The sequence below is a fragment of the Cetorhinus maximus genome, chromosome 2 (genome assembly GCF_964194155.1).
Source record: "Cetorhinus maximus chromosome 2, sCetMax3.hap1.1, whole genome shotgun sequence".
NCBI classification, from domain to species: domain Eukaryota; kingdom Metazoa; phylum Chordata; class Chondrichthyes; order Lamniformes; family Cetorhinidae; genus Cetorhinus; species Cetorhinus maximus.
In genome coordinates, this window is record NC_135880.1 from 175,755,151 (window position 1) to 175,775,463 (window position 20,313).

General features: G+C 43.8%; 1 protein-coding gene across 5 annotated transcripts in view; it reads left to right on the top strand.

Annotated features, from left to right (window-relative positions):
* The window catches only part of ptbp3 (polypyrimidine tract binding protein 3), a 121,699-nt gene that overhangs the window by 38,157 nt on the left and 63,229 nt on the right, over positions 1-20,313 (top strand). For all 5 annotated transcript variants that reach the window (XM_078529099.1, XM_078529106.1, XM_078529123.1 and 2 more), the window contains one exon: positions 6,542-6,617. In XM_078529099.1, the coding sequence (XP_078385225.1) occupies positions 6,542-6,617 (76 nt within the window). The remainder of the gene's footprint in view (positions 1-6,541; positions 6,618-20,313) is intronic.

Sequence of the window (20,313 nt, forward strand, 5' to 3'; positions counted from 1 at the left end):
ATCACTGAAACTGAAAGGAAGAATCTATAAGAGTGTTGTGAAATCAGTCTTGTTATATAGTGCAGAAACTTGGGCAACATCAAGAAGAGAGGAACAATGACTGGATATTCATGAGATGTGGTTGCGGAGATAAATGTGTGGAGAAATGAAAGAAGACAAGATCAGGAATCGGCACATCAGGGGGTCAGTCAAGATTTTGGGAGCATCGAAGAAAGTAGCTGAGAAGAGATTGAAATGGTATGGTCATCTGTTCTGTGGAGAGAAGGGACATAAGACCATAAGACATAGGAGCAGAAATTAGACCATTTGGCCCATCGAGTCTGCTCCGCCATTCAATCATGGCTGAGAGGTTTCTCAACCCCATTCTCCCGCCTTCTCCCCGTAACCCTTGATCCCCAATGTGGTGAGGCGAGTGAAGGTGGGGCTGCCAGGAAGGAGAAGAGGAAGGCCTAAGACTAGATGGAAAGATGCGGTGGCAAGAAACTTGAATCCAGCGGGATTGGAAGGGGAATTGGTCTCTGACATGACAAAATGGAAGTGGTGATCAACCATCATTTTGGCAACCCCAAGTAAAATGGGAGAAGCTGCAAGGAGAAGTGGTGGTGAACGGAAACTATGCTGAGTTGCCTCATTCGATTACTTTGCCAGCGGCTTCTGTGAAGAACTTACTACATCATAAATGGCATTTATACACTTCCTCAGTAAGGAGTGGAAATTTCTTTACCATTTTACTTGAGGCTTGTTAATTTTGAATTAGTGTTCTCTAATTCTAATTATGTATAGGAGCCCAAGTTAAATAATCTTTTGTATACACTCAAGTAATGATTGATCTCATGTAAAAATCAACCCCTGACTTGGCAAAAAGATCCAAATTTTTTCTAATCCCTGCTTGCCACTGAAGCCAAACTCGCCCTGGTGCAAACCTACCTAGTTGCAAAATATGCCCATGAAAATTGTAGGAATGAACTCTGTTTCTCGCTGATCTTGGCCTGGAAACAAGCAAAATTAAGCATTGCAAATTTCAAAGTCAGCCCTGGATGGTGTACCAGGTTTATGAAGAGAAACAATTTTGTACTGCAACAAGATTTGTGTCTCCCAGCAGAACTTTATGACAGGCTTATTGCATTTTAGTGGTTTATAATCAGACATAGACAAAAGAACAGATACAGGTTGGCCTGCATTAAGAACATGAGTGAGACTCCTGTGAATTTTGACATGCAAGTCAAACAGTGAGTAAAATTGGAGAGAAAACAGTGTTAGTGAAGACAACTGGCCGTGAAAAGAATAGATCGACCATTGTGCTGTCATGTACATCCAGCAGGGCGAAGCTTAAGCTGGTAGTGATATTCAAGAGAAAATCCATCCCAAAACAGCAATTCTCAAAAGGAGTAGTAATCTACGTTCACAATGATGGATGGATGGAGGTGGCTTGAAAATACGGCTGAGGAAAAAGTTTGGAGTTTCTGATCAGGAGGATTACGCAAAGAAAAATGTAGTCTTATCGCTGACATTTTCAGATCACACCTTGTTAACATTACTGAAGTTAGATTGCAACACAGTGAGATTGCAGAGATTCGCGGTGGTTTAACCAGTCTTGTCAACCATTGAATGCCTCTCTAAACAAGCCCTTCAAGGATAACATGAGAAAAAAATGGAATGACTGGATGATTGGAGGAGAAAACATTCACCAAGGGAGCAGCATACAGGCTCTTAGCACCCCTTTGTGGATAGGGTGTAGAGGCCTGGGATGAACTTAGAATGGCAATTGTCAAATCATTCAAGAAATGTGGGATATCAATGGCACAGAATACGATGATTTGTAGAATGATATGGCTGATGATGACATGATTGCTGATGAAGAATGATACTGATCCATATGCAATCCAAGAAAACAGATTGGGACACATTATTTAGTTCTGAAAACGAGCAGGGTGTTTTTTTTCATGGACTTTAATACACATTCAGTGCAAGCTCTGCTAAATAAAATCTCTATACTGTGGGGGTGGGGTAAATTGAAATTTGTGTATATATAGTTTTTGTTATAGAATTCGATAAATAAGAACGTAACATAAGAAATAGGAGCAGGAGTAGGCCATTCTGCCCCTCAAGCCTACCCCGCCATTCAATAAGATCATGACTGATCTGTCCCAGGCCTCAACTCCTCTTTCGTGCCAGCTCCTCGTAACCCTCAATTCCCCGATATTTCAAGAATCTATCTACTTCCTCATATTAAATAATTTCAGTGACCTAGCCTCCACAACTCTCTGGGGTAGAGAATTCCAGATATTCACTACCCTTAGAGAAAAAATTCCTTTGCATCTCAGTCTTAAATGAGTGTCCCATTCTGTAAAGCGTTTGAGATTCCCCCATTAGTGGAAACTACTTCTTAACATGTACCCTATCAAGCCTCCTCAGAATCTTGTATGCTTCAATAAGACTCTTCTAAACACTAATGAATAAAGGCCTAACCTGTTTAGCCGTTCTTGTAAGTCAACCTTTTCATCCCAGGAATCAGCCTAGTGAATCGCTTTTGAACTGCCTACAATGCCAGTATGTCCTTGCTTAAATATGGGGACCAAAACTGTACACAGTACTTGAGCTGCGGCCTCACCAACACCCTGAACAGTTGTAACAAGACTTCCCTATTTTTAAACTCTTCCCCCCCCCCCCCCCCCCCAAGCAATACAGGCCAAAATTCAATTTTAAAATTTTAGATTTGAGTTTATTTGTACGCAAATTGCCTGCCTCTCCATGGAAGGTATTATTTTATAAATAAAAAAAGTCAAATATAAAAATACTACTTTTGGCTCCGTTTGTGCTACTTTTGGGGGTGGGGTTGGTGGGGACAGCTTCCAACCTGGCAACTTTACGATAGCAAGATAATGGGGAGAGGGTGGATTTCAACCCTGCAAATATTACTCATGGAAGAGAGTAATGAACAATAGGGAAGGTTACTTTTTCCAGTTCTGACAAAAGGTCATAAATCTGAAATATTAAATTCTTGTTTCTTGGGCCAGAGCTGCTACCTAAACTGCTGAGTATTTCCAGCATTTTCTGTTTGTTTCCATAATGAGCAGCTGTTTTTCTCCTTTCTCACTATCATGAAGTCATCAAGGGAATCAAAGTGATCTTGGAATTGATCTGTTATTTGTGGTTAGATTTTAAAAAGAAAGAACACAACATGACCTGTTTTCTCTGATTTTTAGCAACTGCCAAATAAATAAGAGGAACACAAGTTCCGCAGCAAAGTGAGGTGATAATTTAAATTGGAATACACTCTAATCTCCCTAGAATCAGAATATTTGGGACCAAGTCATTTCTGGATTTTGGAATTTTCTGCATTATAGACTGACATTAGGATGTCTAACCACAAGTGTGTGTACTGGAAAACACCATAAATATAAATATTTACCTGAAGCATAAGAGTGGTAAAACATTATAAGGAAGTAATAAAATGGTTTTACTTACCAAATACAGCATCCCCCATGTTTCTGCTCCCAAAGTACTGTACTAAAATTTATATTGAAAGCTGCTTCGGTCTGCTCAAAAAATCATCTGGACAACTGGTGTTTCTGAACAATAGGTTAATGGACCGGAGAGGTTACAGAGGTTACGTTAGCTTAGTTTTAAACAATGATGGAAGAAAGTTTAGATGTTTATTTCAGAGGTTTTGGTGATTGGATACAATATTTTTCTTCCACTGCTCAACATGCTGTCACTTAAATGCAATTAGAGCTGATGCCTCTCCAATACCTCAGGCAAATGACTGTCCACAGCTTAACGTTCCCTTGAGTACTTCCCAGCAATACACTCCAAGATAATGATCAGTTGTATGGACTTCTCATCCCACCATCATTTTAACAAGTGGCACAAAAGCCAGGTGTTCTCCTGTCTTCTGGATTAGATCAGTTAAACTAGACACTGATCTGTTGCTGATCCAGAAGGTTCTGGATTTAATGAGTGGTGCCCTTGGCTGTAAGGCTTTCAAGGGAGCTAGGCATAATTCTTTAAATTATGCAACTGTGCTGCATGAGAGTTCATACTTCAGATTTTCCACATATAGATAGTTGGAGTTCCTAATTTTAACCTTCACACAGTGAATAGACACCAAAAGAAACCAGATGCCTCCCCCAGATGGAGAGGAAAAAAATTTGAGCGGAAGCATGATTGGCCCTTGTATGTTCAACATGATGGTTAGTTGTAGGGTGGGTAGTGTTGTAAGCATAAGTAATGTTAACAGGCCATCAACTTTTCTTTTAAAGTTGGAAATAAACATATGGCCATGAATTGCCAAGAAGCACTCTATCTTCCTCCTTTATTTATCCAAATGTCACTTTGAATTATATTCAGTGTGAGAAATTAGAAACTAAAGCAGTTTGGATAGATTTGAATAATCGTGTTGGATGTATGCTGCCTCTATCCTGTGGTGTACTTGTTTAGCAGGCTGTGTTGACAAGTTTGTCATTGAAAAAAAATTTGCTTTTCAGAGTACTCATGATGGAAACTTGTTGAATTTGGACAGTTGAGATGTATGTTGGAAGGCAGTATTGCATTATAAGAAATGTGTTTTGGGATGAAGTTTTCCTAAGAATGATGTTGATGACCTGAATGTTTGACCCTAAGATTTCAGAGGTGCTCTCCGTATTTATGAATATATGAATTAGGAGCAGGAGTAGGCCGTTATGCCCCTCAAGCCTGCTTGTCCATTAAATAAGATCATGGCTGATCTGATTGTGGCCTCAACTCCACATTCTGCCCACCGCTGATTACCTTTCACCCCCTTGTTAGTCAGGAATCCATCTACCCCTCCCTTAAAAATATTCATGGACTCAGCCTCCACCACTCCAGTGAAGAGAGTTCCAAGGATTCGCAACCCCCTGAGAGGAAAAAAAAATTCTTCTCATCTCTATCGTAAATGGGAGACCCCTTATTTTTAAACTGTCCCCTAATTCTACTCTCTTCCAAAAGGGGAAACATCTTTTCAGCATCTACCCTATCAACCCCTTTTGGGATCTTATGTTTCAGTAAGATCACGGCATCTCATTCTTCTAAGTTCCAGTGGATAGAGGCCCAGCCTGTCCAACCTTTCCACGTAAGATAGCCCCTTCGTCCCAAGTATCAGTCAAGTGAACCTTCCTTCTCTGAACTGCTTATAATGCAATTATGTCCGCTTTTAAATAAGGAGACCAAACTATGCACAGTACTCTCGATGTGTTCCCGCCATCACCCTGTACAACTGCATTAAGTCTTCCCTACTTCTTTATTTCATTCCCCTTGCAATAAGCAAGAACATTGCATTTGCCTTCCTAATCAATTGCTGAAACCGCATACTGACTTTCTGTGATGCATGGACCAGGACGCCAGATCCTTTATTACCACAGAGTTCTACAATCTCTCTCCACTTAAATAATATGCTGCTTTTTTATTCTTGCCAGAGTGGACAAGTTCAAGTTCTCCCACATTACATTCCATCTGACAAATTTTTGTCTATTCATTCAAGGAATCTGCAAAGGGACATAGGTTATGCCCTCTTTACAACTTACTTTCCTACGTATCTGAGTGTCATCAGTAAAATTTGGAAACCATACATTTGATCCTTTCATCTAAGTCATTGGTATAAATTGTAAATAGTTGAGCCCCCTAGCACTGATCCCTGTGGCACTCCACTTGTCACATCTTGCCAACCTGAAAATAACCTATTTATGTCTACTCTACTCTTTTCTGTTAGCTGACCAATCGTCTATCTATGCTAATTTGTCACCCCCACACCATGAGCTCTTAATTGCATTGTAACCTTTGACGTGGCACCGTGTCAAATGCCTTCTGGAAACCTAATGACAGCATATCCACAAGTTCCCCTTTATCAATGTTGCTTGTTACTTCCTCAAAGAACTCCAATAAATTAAGTTAACCATGATTTCCCGTTACAAAACCATGTTGACTCTGCCTGATTGCTTTGAGATTTGCTAAGCCTCACCATAACCTCCTTAATAACTGATTTCTAACAATTTCCCAGTGACAGATGTTAGGCTAACTGTCATGGAATTCCCTTTCTGTCTCCCTCCCTTTTGAATAAAGAAGTCACATTTGCTATTTTCCAGTCTGATGGGACCTTTCCAGTATCTAGTGAATTTTGGAAAATTAAAACCAATGCATCTACTATGTCAGCAGCCACTTCTTTTAAGACTCTAGAATGGAGTCCATCAGGACCTGGGAACTCATCAGCTTTTAGTTCCAATAATTTTCTTTATTGTAGTTGTTTTAAGTTCCTTCCTCCCTCCCTTTCACCTCCTGATTCATAATTATTCCTGGGATGTTATTTGTATCCTGTACAGTCAAGTACATATTTTGAGCAATATGTTGATAACTTGTATTGATTTTTGTCAAATTTATTTTATTCCAAACATTGTGAATGAATAAATACCCCAATACCTTGATTGCTAACAAGCCTTGTACCCATATTGTATGTTATTTAGCATAGCAATGATTATTACACTGTTACATGTTGGAAATTACTTAAGTATTTGATTTTTTTTTTCAGCGGGGATCTGACGAGCTTCTTTCTGCTGGTATTGTTAACGGCCCATCTACCATGAGCAATTCTACTCCAGCTACAGGTATTTATTATCTCTATCAAATCTGATAGTAATAGCACTTTGAATACCTGAAGCTAACTGCAACTTGGTTCATGGCTTACTGACAATTTTTCAATGCCCTTATTAGCTAATGTTTGACTGTTTAATGAAACATGTTCAATAACATTTCGTATTATAAATCTTAGTACAGCACATTCTGAATAAGTATAGTAAATGAACACACTGTGCTTTGAAACACATGTCTTTTCACTGTGGGTACATAAAAATTATCCTGTTTGTATGAAAAGATACAAAGTCCTGACTCATGGTGGCACAGTAGATATACTGTGCAGTTGTGGAAATTATTTTCACAATGGTTGCACTGTTTTGTAAGTACGCTGTAATTCATTATGGTTTTTATCCATCATGGCCTGATTGGGCCATGATTTCTTAACATTGAAGCTTCCTTTCTTTGATAAACCATATTGAGCATGTTCTCCATATCTACCCTTATATTTCAATCTTTATAACCTTGGGAAATATAGATAAACTGGTGCTAGCTTCATGAATAAGGAATATGCATTGGAAGTTGCAACGAGGTGAATGCTGGTCCTTCATCTTTAGGACTTGAAGTTGGCCTCAAGTTTAGCTTCTCTGTAAACGCCTTGCATGCTAGCTCTCAGTAATGGAACACCCCAGTGACAAGTAGCTTGCAAGGGCTTGTGATTCACCCCTAATCTGCTCTGGGATGCTTTTGCACCCTCTGAAACTTATGTATTGGGCATGTCACGAGGTTACGCTCCTTTTTATTTTTGAAAACATGATTTTTTTCAACTTTCAGCTGACTGGAAATTTTGCAAATTGCTTTAAAATGCAAGGCCGCGTTCCTAGGTGAAGGTGAGAAACGCAAACAAATCACCCTGGTTTGGGGGTGGGGGGCGGGGTGTTGGTGGTGGTGGATGGCGCGGAAGGAAAGGAGAAAGACCTTTCTGATATTTAAGACACTCATCAGAAGTCGTAACCATCTAAGGAAGAGACATTAACAGTGCAAAATACTGGACATTGAAACAATGGCTGCCACAGACTCACCCAAAACATCTTGGAAATACTCAATGCATGAAGTATTTTGAAGCAAGGCTGCCCAGCTACTTGAGAGAGATTGCAAGTACAACAGGCAGTGTCAAGAAAGTTTTCAGCAGAGAAAACAAGCTGAAGGCTGCTCCCTCTCCCCCTCTCTCTTTGGGCTAAATTTGTTGCCTGGTTTGAGAAGCCAACTCTACCAGAAACTTACTAATTGCAACATCTTCTATACCTGACTGCATCCAAGTCACCAGCTAACCCAAATGGCCGCAGCGTTTAAATTCTATGCCTCGAGGATAATCAAAGGACACTTAACTGTATATTCCTTTACGTTTTTTTATTGGACTCTTAACTCCCCTTATTTCTGATACGTGTGTGTGGTTTATTGATTAAATTTGTTCTTTGACTCAAAACCTTGTTTGGCTCCTTACTGATCACCGCTTAAATAGTTAAATGCATTCTGATTTGCAAAAGGCAAATCCTCCTGAGAAAGAAACTGAAACTTACGACCAACTGAGGACATTGAATAGAGGGGGAGTCAGTTCACTCCTCCTCACCTGGCCGTAACAACATTGGGGGGGCTCATATGGGATTGCTTCCACAAACGGAAAAAACAATTGGGGTGGGGAACATAAAATATTTCCTTAAAAAGCAATGTAAATACTGCAGAAGGTTTTCTTGGGTCTGTCGTACTCGAGCACTAAAATGTCCACGTTTTATGTCAATACTCTCTATACTGGCGTGTTAAGGGCGCGGTCCTTGGAAAAATTAGGCACTTAGAGATGGAGTTCTTGCCTAAAACCAGAAAAACAGAATTTTAAAGCTGTTGGCGAACGGTCTAGAGGTGGAAATTTGAGGACACAAACGGACAAATTAGCAGCAGAGAAATTAAGATTTGAGCAGCGGAAGTTCGAAAGGGGAGAAAATGAAAGCGGGGCAGGGACAGGAAAAAGCGAGGGGGGCAGGAACTGGATTCAAGTGAGAGAGAGTTGGGGATGGGAAAAAGAGTGGGTCATGTATCATGGACCCATCCCACCAGCTGATGAATCAGTACTCCTCTATGTTGAAAACCACTTGGAGGAAGCACTGAGGCGGGGGCAAAGGTGAAAAATGTACTCTGGCTGGGAGACCTCAATGTCTATCACCAAGAGTGGTTTGGTAGCACAACTACAGACCAAGCTGGCCGTGTCCTGAAGGACATGGCTGCTAGACTGGGTCTGCAGCAGGTGGCGAGGGAACCAATGAGGTTAAAACCTACTTGACCTCATCCTCACAACCTGCCTGCTATAGATGCATCTGTCTATGATAATATTGGTAGGAGTGACCACCATATAGTCCTTGTGGAGGTGAAGTCCTGTCTTCACATTGAGGATATCCTCCATCATGTTGTGTGGCACTACCACCGTGCTGAATGGGATAGATTTCAAACAGATCGAGCAACTGAAAACTGGGCGACCATGAGGTGCTGTGGGCCATTAGCAGCAGCAAAATTGTACTCGACCACAATCTGTAACGTTATGGCTTGGCATATCCCCCACTCTACCATTACCATCAAGCCTGGGGATGAACCCTGGCACAGTGAAGACTGCAGGAGGGCATGCCAAGAGCAGGACTACTTGCATGCCAAACAGCATAAGCAACAAGCAATAGACGGAGCTAATCAACCCTACAACCAGTGGATCAGACCTAAGCTCTGCAGTTGTGCCACATCCAGTCATGAATGGTGGTGGACAATTAAACAAACCACTGGAGGAGGAGTCTTGACAAATATCCCCAACCTCCATGATGGGGGAGCCCAACACATCAGTGCAAAAGATAAGGCTGAAGCATTTACAACAATCTTCACCCAAGAGAATGAGGATGAAGGTATCGAACTCTGGGAGAGAGACTGCAAAGTTCTTAAGCAACTTGATATAGGGAGTGACAAGGTATTGGAGGTGTTGGCAGGCTTAAAAGTGGACAAATCTCCAGGTCTGGATGATTTGTGTCCCAGACTGCTGAGGGAGGCAAGGGAGGAGATCGCAGGGGCTCTGACCCAAATTTTTAATGCCTCTCTGGCCACGGGGGAGGTGCCAGAGGACTGGAGAACAGCTAATGTGGTTCTGCTATTTAAGAAGGGTTGTAGAGATAAGCCAGGGAACTACAGGCCAGTGAGTCTCATGTCAGTGATAGGGAAATTATTGGAGAAAGATTCTCTCCTTCAGAATTATCTCCACTTGGAGAGGTAAGGTTTGATCAGGGATAGTCAGCAGGGCTTTGACAGAGGGAGGTCATGCCTAACAAATTTGATTGAATTTTTTGAGGCGACCAGGTGTCTAGATGAAGGTAGTGCAATTGATGTAGTTTATATGGATTTCAGCAAAGCCTTTGACAAGGTCCCACATGGGAGACTTCTAAAGAAGGCAAATGCACATAGGATACAGGGTAATTTGATAAGGTGGATTCAAAATTGGCTTAGTTGTAGGAGACAGGGTGATGACAGAAGGATGCTTTACTGACTGGAAGCCAGTGTCCAGTGGCGTACCACAGGGATCTGTGCTCGGCCCCCTATTATTCGTCATTTATATAAACGACATAGATGACTATGTGGGGGGTAGCATTAGTGAGTTTGCGGATGACACAAAGATTGGCCAGGAGGTTAATAGTGAAGTTGAGTGTCTTGGGCTACAGGAAGATATAGACGGGATGGTCAAATGGGCAGATAAGTAGCAGATGGAATTTAACCCTGGAAAGTGTGAGGTGATACACTTTGGAAGGAGTAATTTGACAATGAACTATTCAATGAACGGCATGACACTAGGAAGTTCTGAGGAACAAAGGGACCTTGGCATGTGTGTCCATAGATCTCTGAAGGCGGAGGGGCATGTTAGTGGGGTGGTGAAAAAGGCATATGGGACACTTGCCTTTATCAATCGAGGCATAGATTACGAAAGTAGGGAGGTCATGTTGGAGTTGTATAGAACCTTGGTGAGGCCGCAGCTGGAGTACTGTGTGCAGTTCTGGTCGCCACATTATAGGAAGGATGTGATTGCACTGGAGGGGGTTCAGAGGAGATTCACCAGGATGTTGCCTGGGATGAAACATTCAAGTTATGAAGAGAGGTTGGATAGACTTGAGTTGTTTTCGTTGGAGCAGAGAAGACAAAGGGGTGACCTGATCGAGGTGTACAAGATTGAGAGGCATGGACAGGTTGAATAGGGAGCAGCTGTTCCCCTTGGTTGAAGGGTCAGTCACAAGGGGGCATAAGTTCAAAATGAGGGGCAGGAGGTTTAGGGGGGATGTGAGGGATAAACCTTTTTACCCAGAGGGTGGTGACAGCCTGGAATGCACTGCCTGGGAGCGTGGTGGAGGTGGGTTGCCTCACATCCTTTAAAAAGCACCTGAATGAGCACTTAGCATGCCATAACATTCAAGGCTATGGTAAATGGGATTAGGTAGGTAGGTCAGGTGTTTCTCACGTGTCGGTGCAGACTCGATGGGCCGAAGGGCCTCTTCTGCACTCTGTAATTCTGTGAAGTGCCGAGTGGATTATCCATCTCGGCTTCCTCCTCCTTTGGAGAGCCCCGACATCACAGATGCCAGTCGTCAGCCAATTTGATTCACTCCATGTGATAACAAAAAATGGCTGAAGGCACTAGATACTGCAAAGACGATGGGCCCTGACATATTTCAGCAGTAGTGCTGAAGACTTGTGCTCCAGAATTTGCTGCAACCCTAGCCAAGCTGTTCCAGAACAGCTACAACATTGGTATTTACCCAGCAATGTGGAAAATTGCCCAGTTATGTCCTGTATACACACAGCCGGGCAAGTCTACGCCGGGCAATTACCGCCCCATCAGTCTCCCCTCCATCAGTAAAATGATGGAAGGGGTCATCAACAATGCTATCAACCTGCTCACTGACGCTCAGTTTGTTTCAGCCAGGGCCACTCAGCTTCTGACCTCCATTACAGCCTTGGTTCAATCATGAACAAAAGAGTTGAAATTCCGAGGTGAGAGTGACTGCCCTTGACATCAAGTCAGCATTTGACCAAGTATGGCATCAAGGAGCCTCAAGGCATAACTGAAATCGATGAGAATTTTGGGAGGAAAGCTCTCTGCTGATTGGAGTCATAACTAGCACAAAGGAAGATGGTTGTGGTTGTTGGAGGTCAATCATCTCAGTTCCAGGACATCATTGCACGAGTTCCTCAGGGTAGTGTCCCAGACCCAACCATCTTTAGCTGCTTCATCAATGACCTTCCTTCCATCATTAGGTTAGAAGTGAGCATGTTTGCTGCTGATTTTGTTCACCATTTGCGACTCAGATTCTGAAGCAGTCCATGTCCAAATGCAGCAAGACCTGGACAGTATCCAGGCTTGGGCTGACAAATGGCAAGTAACATTTGCACCCCACAAATGCCAGGCAGTGACCATTTCCAACAAGAGAACCCAACCATCACTAATTTTGACTTTCAATGGTATTACCATTGCTAAATTCCCCACTGTCAACATCCTGGGGGTTACCATTGATCAGAAACTGAACTGGACTAGCCATATTAATACTGACTACAAGAGTAGGCCAGAGGCTTGGAATCCTGAGGTGCATAACTCATTCCCTGACTCCCCAAAGCCTGTCCACCATCTACAAGGCACAGGTCAGGAGTGATAGAATGCTGTCCACTTGCTGGATTAGTGAAACTTGACACCATCCAGGACAAAGCAGCCAGCTTGATTGACATCCACATCCCCAAACATTCACTCCCTCCACCACCGACACAATGGCAGCAGTGTGTACCATCTACAAAATGCACTGCAGGAATTTGCCAAAGCTCCTTACACAGTACCTTCCAAACCCATGATTGCTACCATCTGAAAGGACAAGGGTAGCAGACGCATAGGAACACTGCCCGGAAGCCCCCCTCCAAGCCACTCGCCATCATGACTTGGAGATATATAGCTGTTCCTCCACCTGTCGCTGGGTCAAAATCCTGGAACTCCCTCCTTAACAGTATTGTGGGTGTATCTAGACCACATGGAATACGCTCAGCGGTTCAAGAAGGCAGCTCACCACCCCCTTCTCGAGGGCAGTTAGGGATGAGTGATAAATACTGGCTTACATCCCATGATTAAATAGAGAGGGGGCAGGGATGGAGAAAAAAGATTGAGAAAGGCAGGGACAGGAGAGAGGGGGGCAGGAACAGGAAAAAGAGAGAAAGGGATGTGGCAGGGATGGGCAGAAGAGGAAAGGGAGTGTAAATTAAAGCAGCTTGAGCTGAGAAGGGAGGATCCCATTGAAGATACTCCTTGTGAGGGAACCACCCCCAGCTTTGACTTAAGGCTGAGGTATTCAAGTTTGCCCATTTAATCCCCAAATTTGATGAATAGGTGAGCTTTATCTATTTTGAATGGTCAGCACAACCCAAAGCTGGTCCCTGCGGTTGCAGAGTAAACTGAAAGGAAAAGTTCCCAACATTTATCGCCTCTTTCCTGATGAAAGTGTGATCAGCTATGAGGCAGCAAGAGGGCTTTTTTAAAAAAATGCATACCAGTGGGTGCCAGAGGCATACTGTTAGAAATTCCATACCCACAGGAAATGGCCTGACTGGACATACCTGGAATTTGAATAGCTTCAGCAGCTCGCTTTTGACTGGTGGTACGGGTGCTTTAAGTTGAGGCCACCTGCACAAACCTTTGTGAAATAATTTCCCCCTCGTTTCAAAATCTCTTTACCCTTCCCGCTAAGAACTGGCAGAGAGTAACTCGCCATTCGGGTAGCAACTAGCTGATGATTGAGCTTATCCACAAATCCTCATCCCAAAGGAAACTCTTCCTGAGTCACTCTAAACAACTGAAAAGGATAGAAGATGGGTGAGTTACAGGAAACTAAACACCCACATGATAGATGGGACAGCTGGAAACACAGGCCCCCCCCACCCCACCAAGGCCTGAAAGGATTGTGCTGAGAAGCTGAGTGAGGCCAAGAAACCTGTGTGTTTTAACTGCCGCAAGACAGGACATCTCTGCTGATTGCTAGAGGTTAGGGAAAAACCTGTGTGATTTGTTGGGGCATGCGAACCTCATGCAGAAAATGAGAGTCAGACAGCGAGCATAGCAGACCATGGCTCTGACTGGCAGCAAACCCCTGTTGGCACACTACTCAAGTGAAGGTGAGTTTTGAAAAATCCCCGAGTTACAAGGTAATCAGAAGGAAGATTGGCCACATTTGCCCTGTGCGAGGTAAGCAAGCCTATAGTAATACTGAAGAATACAAGGGCCAGCCAAACTCGACTCCTGGGAAAAGGCATGACTTTTCCACCAGGGTGCTTGCCCATCCCCTTACAGGGTGTGCCTGGAGTGCAACCTCATGTCAAGACTGGTGACCATGGGAGTTGTTCCCAGTTTGCCTGTGGATGGGGTTGACCACCTTGGCAATAACCTGGTGGGATCAAAGTGATAGCATCCCCAGTGGTCTCAGAGAAGTCGACTGAGGTCAGGGAAACAGAACAGCTGCAAGAGAAAAGTGTCTGGCATTTTCCCTAACTGTGTGCTGACCTGGTCTGTGGCCAGAGAAACTCAGGAAGCTGAAGTGGTCCTGCAGACAGAAGACCCTACTATCTGGTTATCTGAGTTTTTCTGGGGTTTAGAGGATCCTTAGGAGGTAATAAGTAGAACTTCCATGGTTGCTGCTCATCAAGCCGACCCATTGTTAAAAAAGTTAGCTCAGGCTGCCCAAGCTGAAGCTGAGTCAGGCAATCCCTGAATGCTACTATATTAAAAATGAGGTGCTGATGAGCAATTGGAGACCCCCCTCACAGACCTGCAAGCGATGAGTGGACAGCGATCCACCAAGTAGTGGTGCTGTGGGCAAATATTAAGGCTAGCACACAAAATCCCGCTGGCTGGGCATGTTAGTATGCGAGAAACCTAAGCCTGCACCAGTCAGCATTTTCATTGGACGCACCGCCACATGGATGTAGTATGGTTTTGCAGAACCTGCCACACCTGCTAGGTTGTGGGGAAAACCCAGCCTGCATAAAACCTGCACCTATATTTCCTGTGCTGGCTTTTGGGAAACTATTCAAGGTGCTAGTGTGTGGGGCCCCTGTCTAAAACGTAAGAGAGCCACTAGTATATCCTATGTGGCTACCTGCTTCCCAGAGACCATTTTCATGAGAACCAAATCTGCCAAAATGGTGATGGGGGAATTAACTCAATTCTTTACCTGGAATGGACTGCCCACTGAGATCCAGTTGGATCAGGGCTCAAAGTTCATGTCCTGATTATTCCAGGAAGCTATGGGTCACCTGGGCATGACCCGGTTCAAGTCCTCTGCTTATCATCCACAGCCACGGGTGCTAGAGCAGTACCACTAGACCATAAAAACAATGATCAGGGCATAATGCCACAAGAACCCCCATGACTGGGTTGAGGGACTAGGTTTTCTTCTGTTTGCCACCAGAGACTCACCCAGTGAGTCCACCAGCTTTACTCCGTTTGAATTGGCTTGCATTCACCAAGTGAGAGGCCCTCTGAAACTAATCAACAAGAGGATTTTAGAACAGGAGGTGGAAGTTTCCATGTTAGACTACGTAACTGTTCTGTGAGCAACTGATGAGAGCCTGTGATGTGGCTCGAGAGCACTTAAAAAAAACCTCCCGAACAGCTTTTTTAAAAAACAGACAGGCAAACATGCCAGGGCCCAAACCTTTCAGCCAGGAGACCCAGTGCTAGTGCTCCTACCAACACTGGGTGAACCCCTAAAAGCCTGTTTCAGTGGCCCATACAGAGTAGCAAAGAAATTTGGGGAGGTAAACTATCTAATTGATTCTTCCTACGGTTTAGAGTGTCAAAGGCTGTGTCATGTCAACATGATAAAACAATATCATTGTTGAGAAGGGGGCAAGCAAGTAACGGTCTGTCCAACAACAACAGACCTGGAGGATGAGAGATAGGGTGAGGATGAATTGGAGGGAGATGTGGGTGAGGCCTACACTGAACCCCCTACTCCCCAGCGAGCAAACACAGAAATTTTTGTGAAATTGGACACTATATTCACCCACCTAAATGCAGAACAGCGAGGAGACCTGATGAAGGCTGTTCATGGCATTTAAAAACACCTGGTGATCAGCCAGGCTGCACCACTTTAACTCTACATGATGTGGATGCAGGAGAGGCCCCTCCCATAAGGCAACATCCCTACCGTCTAGGTCCAGAAACACTCGCCCATGTTCAGGAGAAGATGAACTACATGCTGGAGTGCCAACTAATGGAGTTAGCAGCAGAGTAGCTGGAGCTCCCCGGCTGTACATGTGCCCAAGCCAGACAGCTCCACAAGGCTCTACATTGACTATCGAAAGGTTAATGATGTGACTGGAAGACTGCATAAATAGGGTAGTTAATGCAGCCTACAGCACAAAAATAGATTTACTCAAGGGATACTGGCAGGTTCCCTTGATTGCCTGTGTGAAGGAAACCTCCGCCTTCGTGGCTCCGAATGGGTTATAACATTGAGTCATGTCAGTTGTACTCAGAAATGCCTCAGCTACCTTTTAAAGGCTGATAAACCAGGTAGTGTTGGGCTTATCCAAATGTGCAGCGCATATAGATGACCTCCTAGTTGTACATTGACACCTGGGAAACTCATTCACTTAGAGCAACTGGAAGCCCTCTTCCAGAAATTAGTCAGCTGATCTAATGGTCAATCTGAGTGAGTTCGTTAAGGCTCAGGTGACCTACTTAGAAAATGTGGTGGATCAAAAGCAAGCACCACCTAGAGCCACCAAATCACAAGCAGTGGTACAGCTTCCCATTTTCAGGACAAAATGGGAAAAGATGAGATTCTTAGAAATGTGTGGTTTCCTACCACAAGTTCGTCCCAAACTTCAACACTGTAGCTGCCCCCCTGACAGAACTAACACAGAAAAAAGCAAAACTAGCGTGGACCGAGAAATGCCACACGGCTTTCAAAAAACTGAAAGCCATTTTAATAAATGAACCTGTACCAGCAGTTCCAGAGTTCAATCAAACACTTAGTCATTGATGCTAGTGGACTCTGGGTAGGGGCTATCGTCTTCCAGAAGGATGAATCGGGAATAGGGAGATCAATCAGGTCCTCCAAAATGAGAAACTGTATCCCACAGAAAAAGAAACCCAAGGTTTACTACTGCCTCTTGAACACTCAGATATGTGTCTTAAGTATATACAGAAAGACTACAATCTATACTGACCACGACCATAAGACATAGGAGCAGAAATTAGGCCATTCGGCCCATCGAGTCCACTCCGCCATTCCATCATGGCTGATAAGTTTCTCAACCCCGTTCTCCCGCCTTCTCCCCGCAACCTTTGATCCCCTTACCAATCAAGAGCCTATCTATCTCGGTCTTAAATACACTCAATGACCTGGCCTCCACAGCCTTCTGTGGCAATGAATTCCATAGATTCACCACTCTCTGGCTAAAGAAGTTTCTCCTCATCTCTGTTCTAAAAGGTCTTCCCTTTACTCTGAGGCTGTGCCCTCGGGTCCTAGTTTCTCCTAATGGAAACATCTTCCCCATGTCCACTCTATCCAGGCCTTTCAGTATTCTGTAAGTTTCAATCAGATCCCCACTCATCCTTCTAAACTTCGAGTATAGACTCAGAGTCCTCAAACGTCCCTCAAATGTTAAGCCTTTCATTCCTGGGATCATTCTCGTGAACCTCCTCTGGACCCTCTCCAGGGCCAGCACATCCTTCCTGAGATACAGGGCACAAAATTGCTCACAATATTCTAAATGTGGTCTGACCAGAGCCTTATAAAGCCTCAGCAGCACATCCCTGCTTTTATATTCTAGTCCTCTCGAAATAAATGCCAACATTGCATTTGCCTTCCTAACTACTGACTCAACCTGCAAGTTAACCTTAAGAGAATCCTGGACTAGGACTCCCAAGTCCCTTTGCACTCCAGATTTCTGAATTCTCTCCCCATTTAGAAAATAGTCTATGCCTCTATTCTTCAAAGTGCATGACCTCACACTTCCCCACGTTATATTCCATCTGCCACTTCTCTGCCCATTCTCCTAACCTGTCTAAACCCTTCTGCAGCCTCCCCGCCTCCTCAATACTACTCGTCCCCCCACCTATCTTTGTATCATCTGCAAACTTAGTCAGAATGCCCTCAGTTCCTTCATCTAGATCATTAATGTATAAAGTGATAAGTTGTGGTCCCAACACTGACCCCTGCGGAACTCCACTAGTCACTGGCCGATTTTTTTTATTTTGACTTTTGTGGGGAAACTCAAAACTCAGAATGCAAAGTTATTCCATTGGAGTTTTTCTCCAACCATATCACCTAAAAATCTCTCCTTGCAGGGAAATCAAATGTGATTGTAGATGCCCTGTCCAGAACTTAGAAACCCAGTTAAAACTGAAGGGATAATCCAGACCAAGGCTAAGTGAGTGAGTGGAAGTGAATGTGTTTTCTTTTTGTTTTGTGAGTTTATACCTTGTAATGAAATGAGAGTGAATCTTATTTTTTTTTCTTCTTGTGATGGAGAAATATCACGAGGCTAAGCTGTTTTATTTTTGAAAAGCTGAGTTTTCAACTTCCAACTGACTGGAAATTTTGCAGTTTGAACTGGGACAGAGCAAACTGCTTAAAAATGCAAGGCCACATTCTAAGGTGAAGGTGAGGAACCAACAAAACACCCTTGTGGAGAGTGTTAAGAGAGAATTAGGGTTCACTGTTCAAAAATAAGTAGCGCCCATTTAAGACAGATGAGAAATTTTTTCTCTGGGTCGTGAGTCTATGGAACCCTTTTCCTCGAAAGACAGTGGAAGTAATGTCTTTGATATTTTTAAGGCAGAGGTAGATAGATTTATGATAAGCAAGGGACTGATGGGTTACTGGGATAGGCAGGAATATGGGTTAAAATCAGATCAGCCGTAATCTTGAGAGGCAGAACAGGATCAAGGGGCCGAGTTGCCTACTCCTGTTCCTAATCCATACGTTTGTTTTAGACATTTCCTATAATCCAGTCACCCATTGAAACTCAACTATCTAAGGAAGAGACATTTAAAAATGTGAAATACTGGCTATTGAAACAATGGCTGCCACAGACAAATGCACCCAAAACCTCTTGAAAATAGACAATGGTTGAAGTATTTCAGGACAAGGTTGCCCAGCACAGAGAGATTGCAAGTGACACAGGCACTGTTAAGAAAGCCTTTAGCAGAGGAAACAAGCTAAAGGCTGCTCTCCCTCCCTCCCACTCTTTTAGAATAAGTGTGCCACCTGGTTCAAGAAGCCAATTCTACCAGAAACCTACCAGCGACCCGTGATCTCGTAATAATTGCAACAGAATGTACTCTTGATGGGGGACTTCAATGTCCATCACCAGAAGTGGCCTGGTCACGCCACTAATGACCGAGCTGGCTGAGTCCTAAAGGATGTAGCTGCCAGACTGGGTCTGCGGCAAGTGGTGAGGGAACCAACAAGAGGGAAAAACATACCTGACCTCATCCTCACCAACCTGCCTGCTGCAGATGCACCTGTCCATGACCGTATCGGTAGGAGTGACCACCACACTGTTCCTGTGGAGGCAAAGTCCTGCCTTCACATTGAGGGTGCCTTCCATCATGTTGTGTGGCACTACCACTGTGCTAAATGGGATAGATTTTGAATAGATGCAGCAACTCGAAATTCAGCAACCATCAGGCGCTGTGGGCCATCAGGAGCATAATTGTACTCAACCACAATCTGTAACTTCATGGCCTGGCATATCCCCTTGCTCTGCCATTACCACCAAGCCAGGCGATCAACCCTTGTTCAATGAAGAGTGCAGGAGAGTATGTCAGGAGCAGCACAAGGCCTACCTAGAAATGAGATGTCAACCTGGTGAACACAGGACTGCTTGCATGCCAAACAGCATAAGCTGAAAGTGATAGACACAGGCAAGTGATTTCACAACCAACAGATCAGATGTAAGCTCTGCAGTCCTGCCACATCCAGTCGTGAATGGTGATGGATAATTAAACTACTAACTGGAGGAGGAGCCTCCACAAATATCCCTATCCTCAATGATGGGGGGAGCTCAGCACATCAGTGCAAAAGATAAGGCTGAAGCATTCACGATAATCTGGGACACCCCCCCAACCCACAGAGTTCTGTAATTGCAGTGAATGTGTTTGATTGCAACAGAAATAATTTCGTGTTAGAGAGTATAGCAGAAATCTGTCTACAGCTATAAAAGGTATATCTTCAGAGCCTCATGGAATCTGCATACCTTGAAAGCTCATGGGCCAGAACAGAGGATTGATGGTCACTGTTCTGACTTTCAGTTACTGTTTTAAAGCCCATCTACATGGATGTTGGGTGAGAGCAGGATTGGATTTTGCTCTGATGCCCCATGGAGTTGAGTAAGCTAATACTAACCCTTAGTACAGGTTAGTACATGATATCTGCTCAATTGGAATTAGCCCTGAAAGGTTGTTAGTGCCTATGGGACTGTATTACAGCATGAATCACCATAAGACGTAGGAACAGAAGCAGGCCATTCGGCCCATCAAATCTGCTCTGCCACTCATGGCTAATCTGATAATCTTCAAATCCAACTCCACTTTCCTGCCTTTTCACCTTTTCCTACCTTCAGAGATGAGAAGAAGAAATTAGTTTGAAATTACGTTTCCCACTGGCCTTG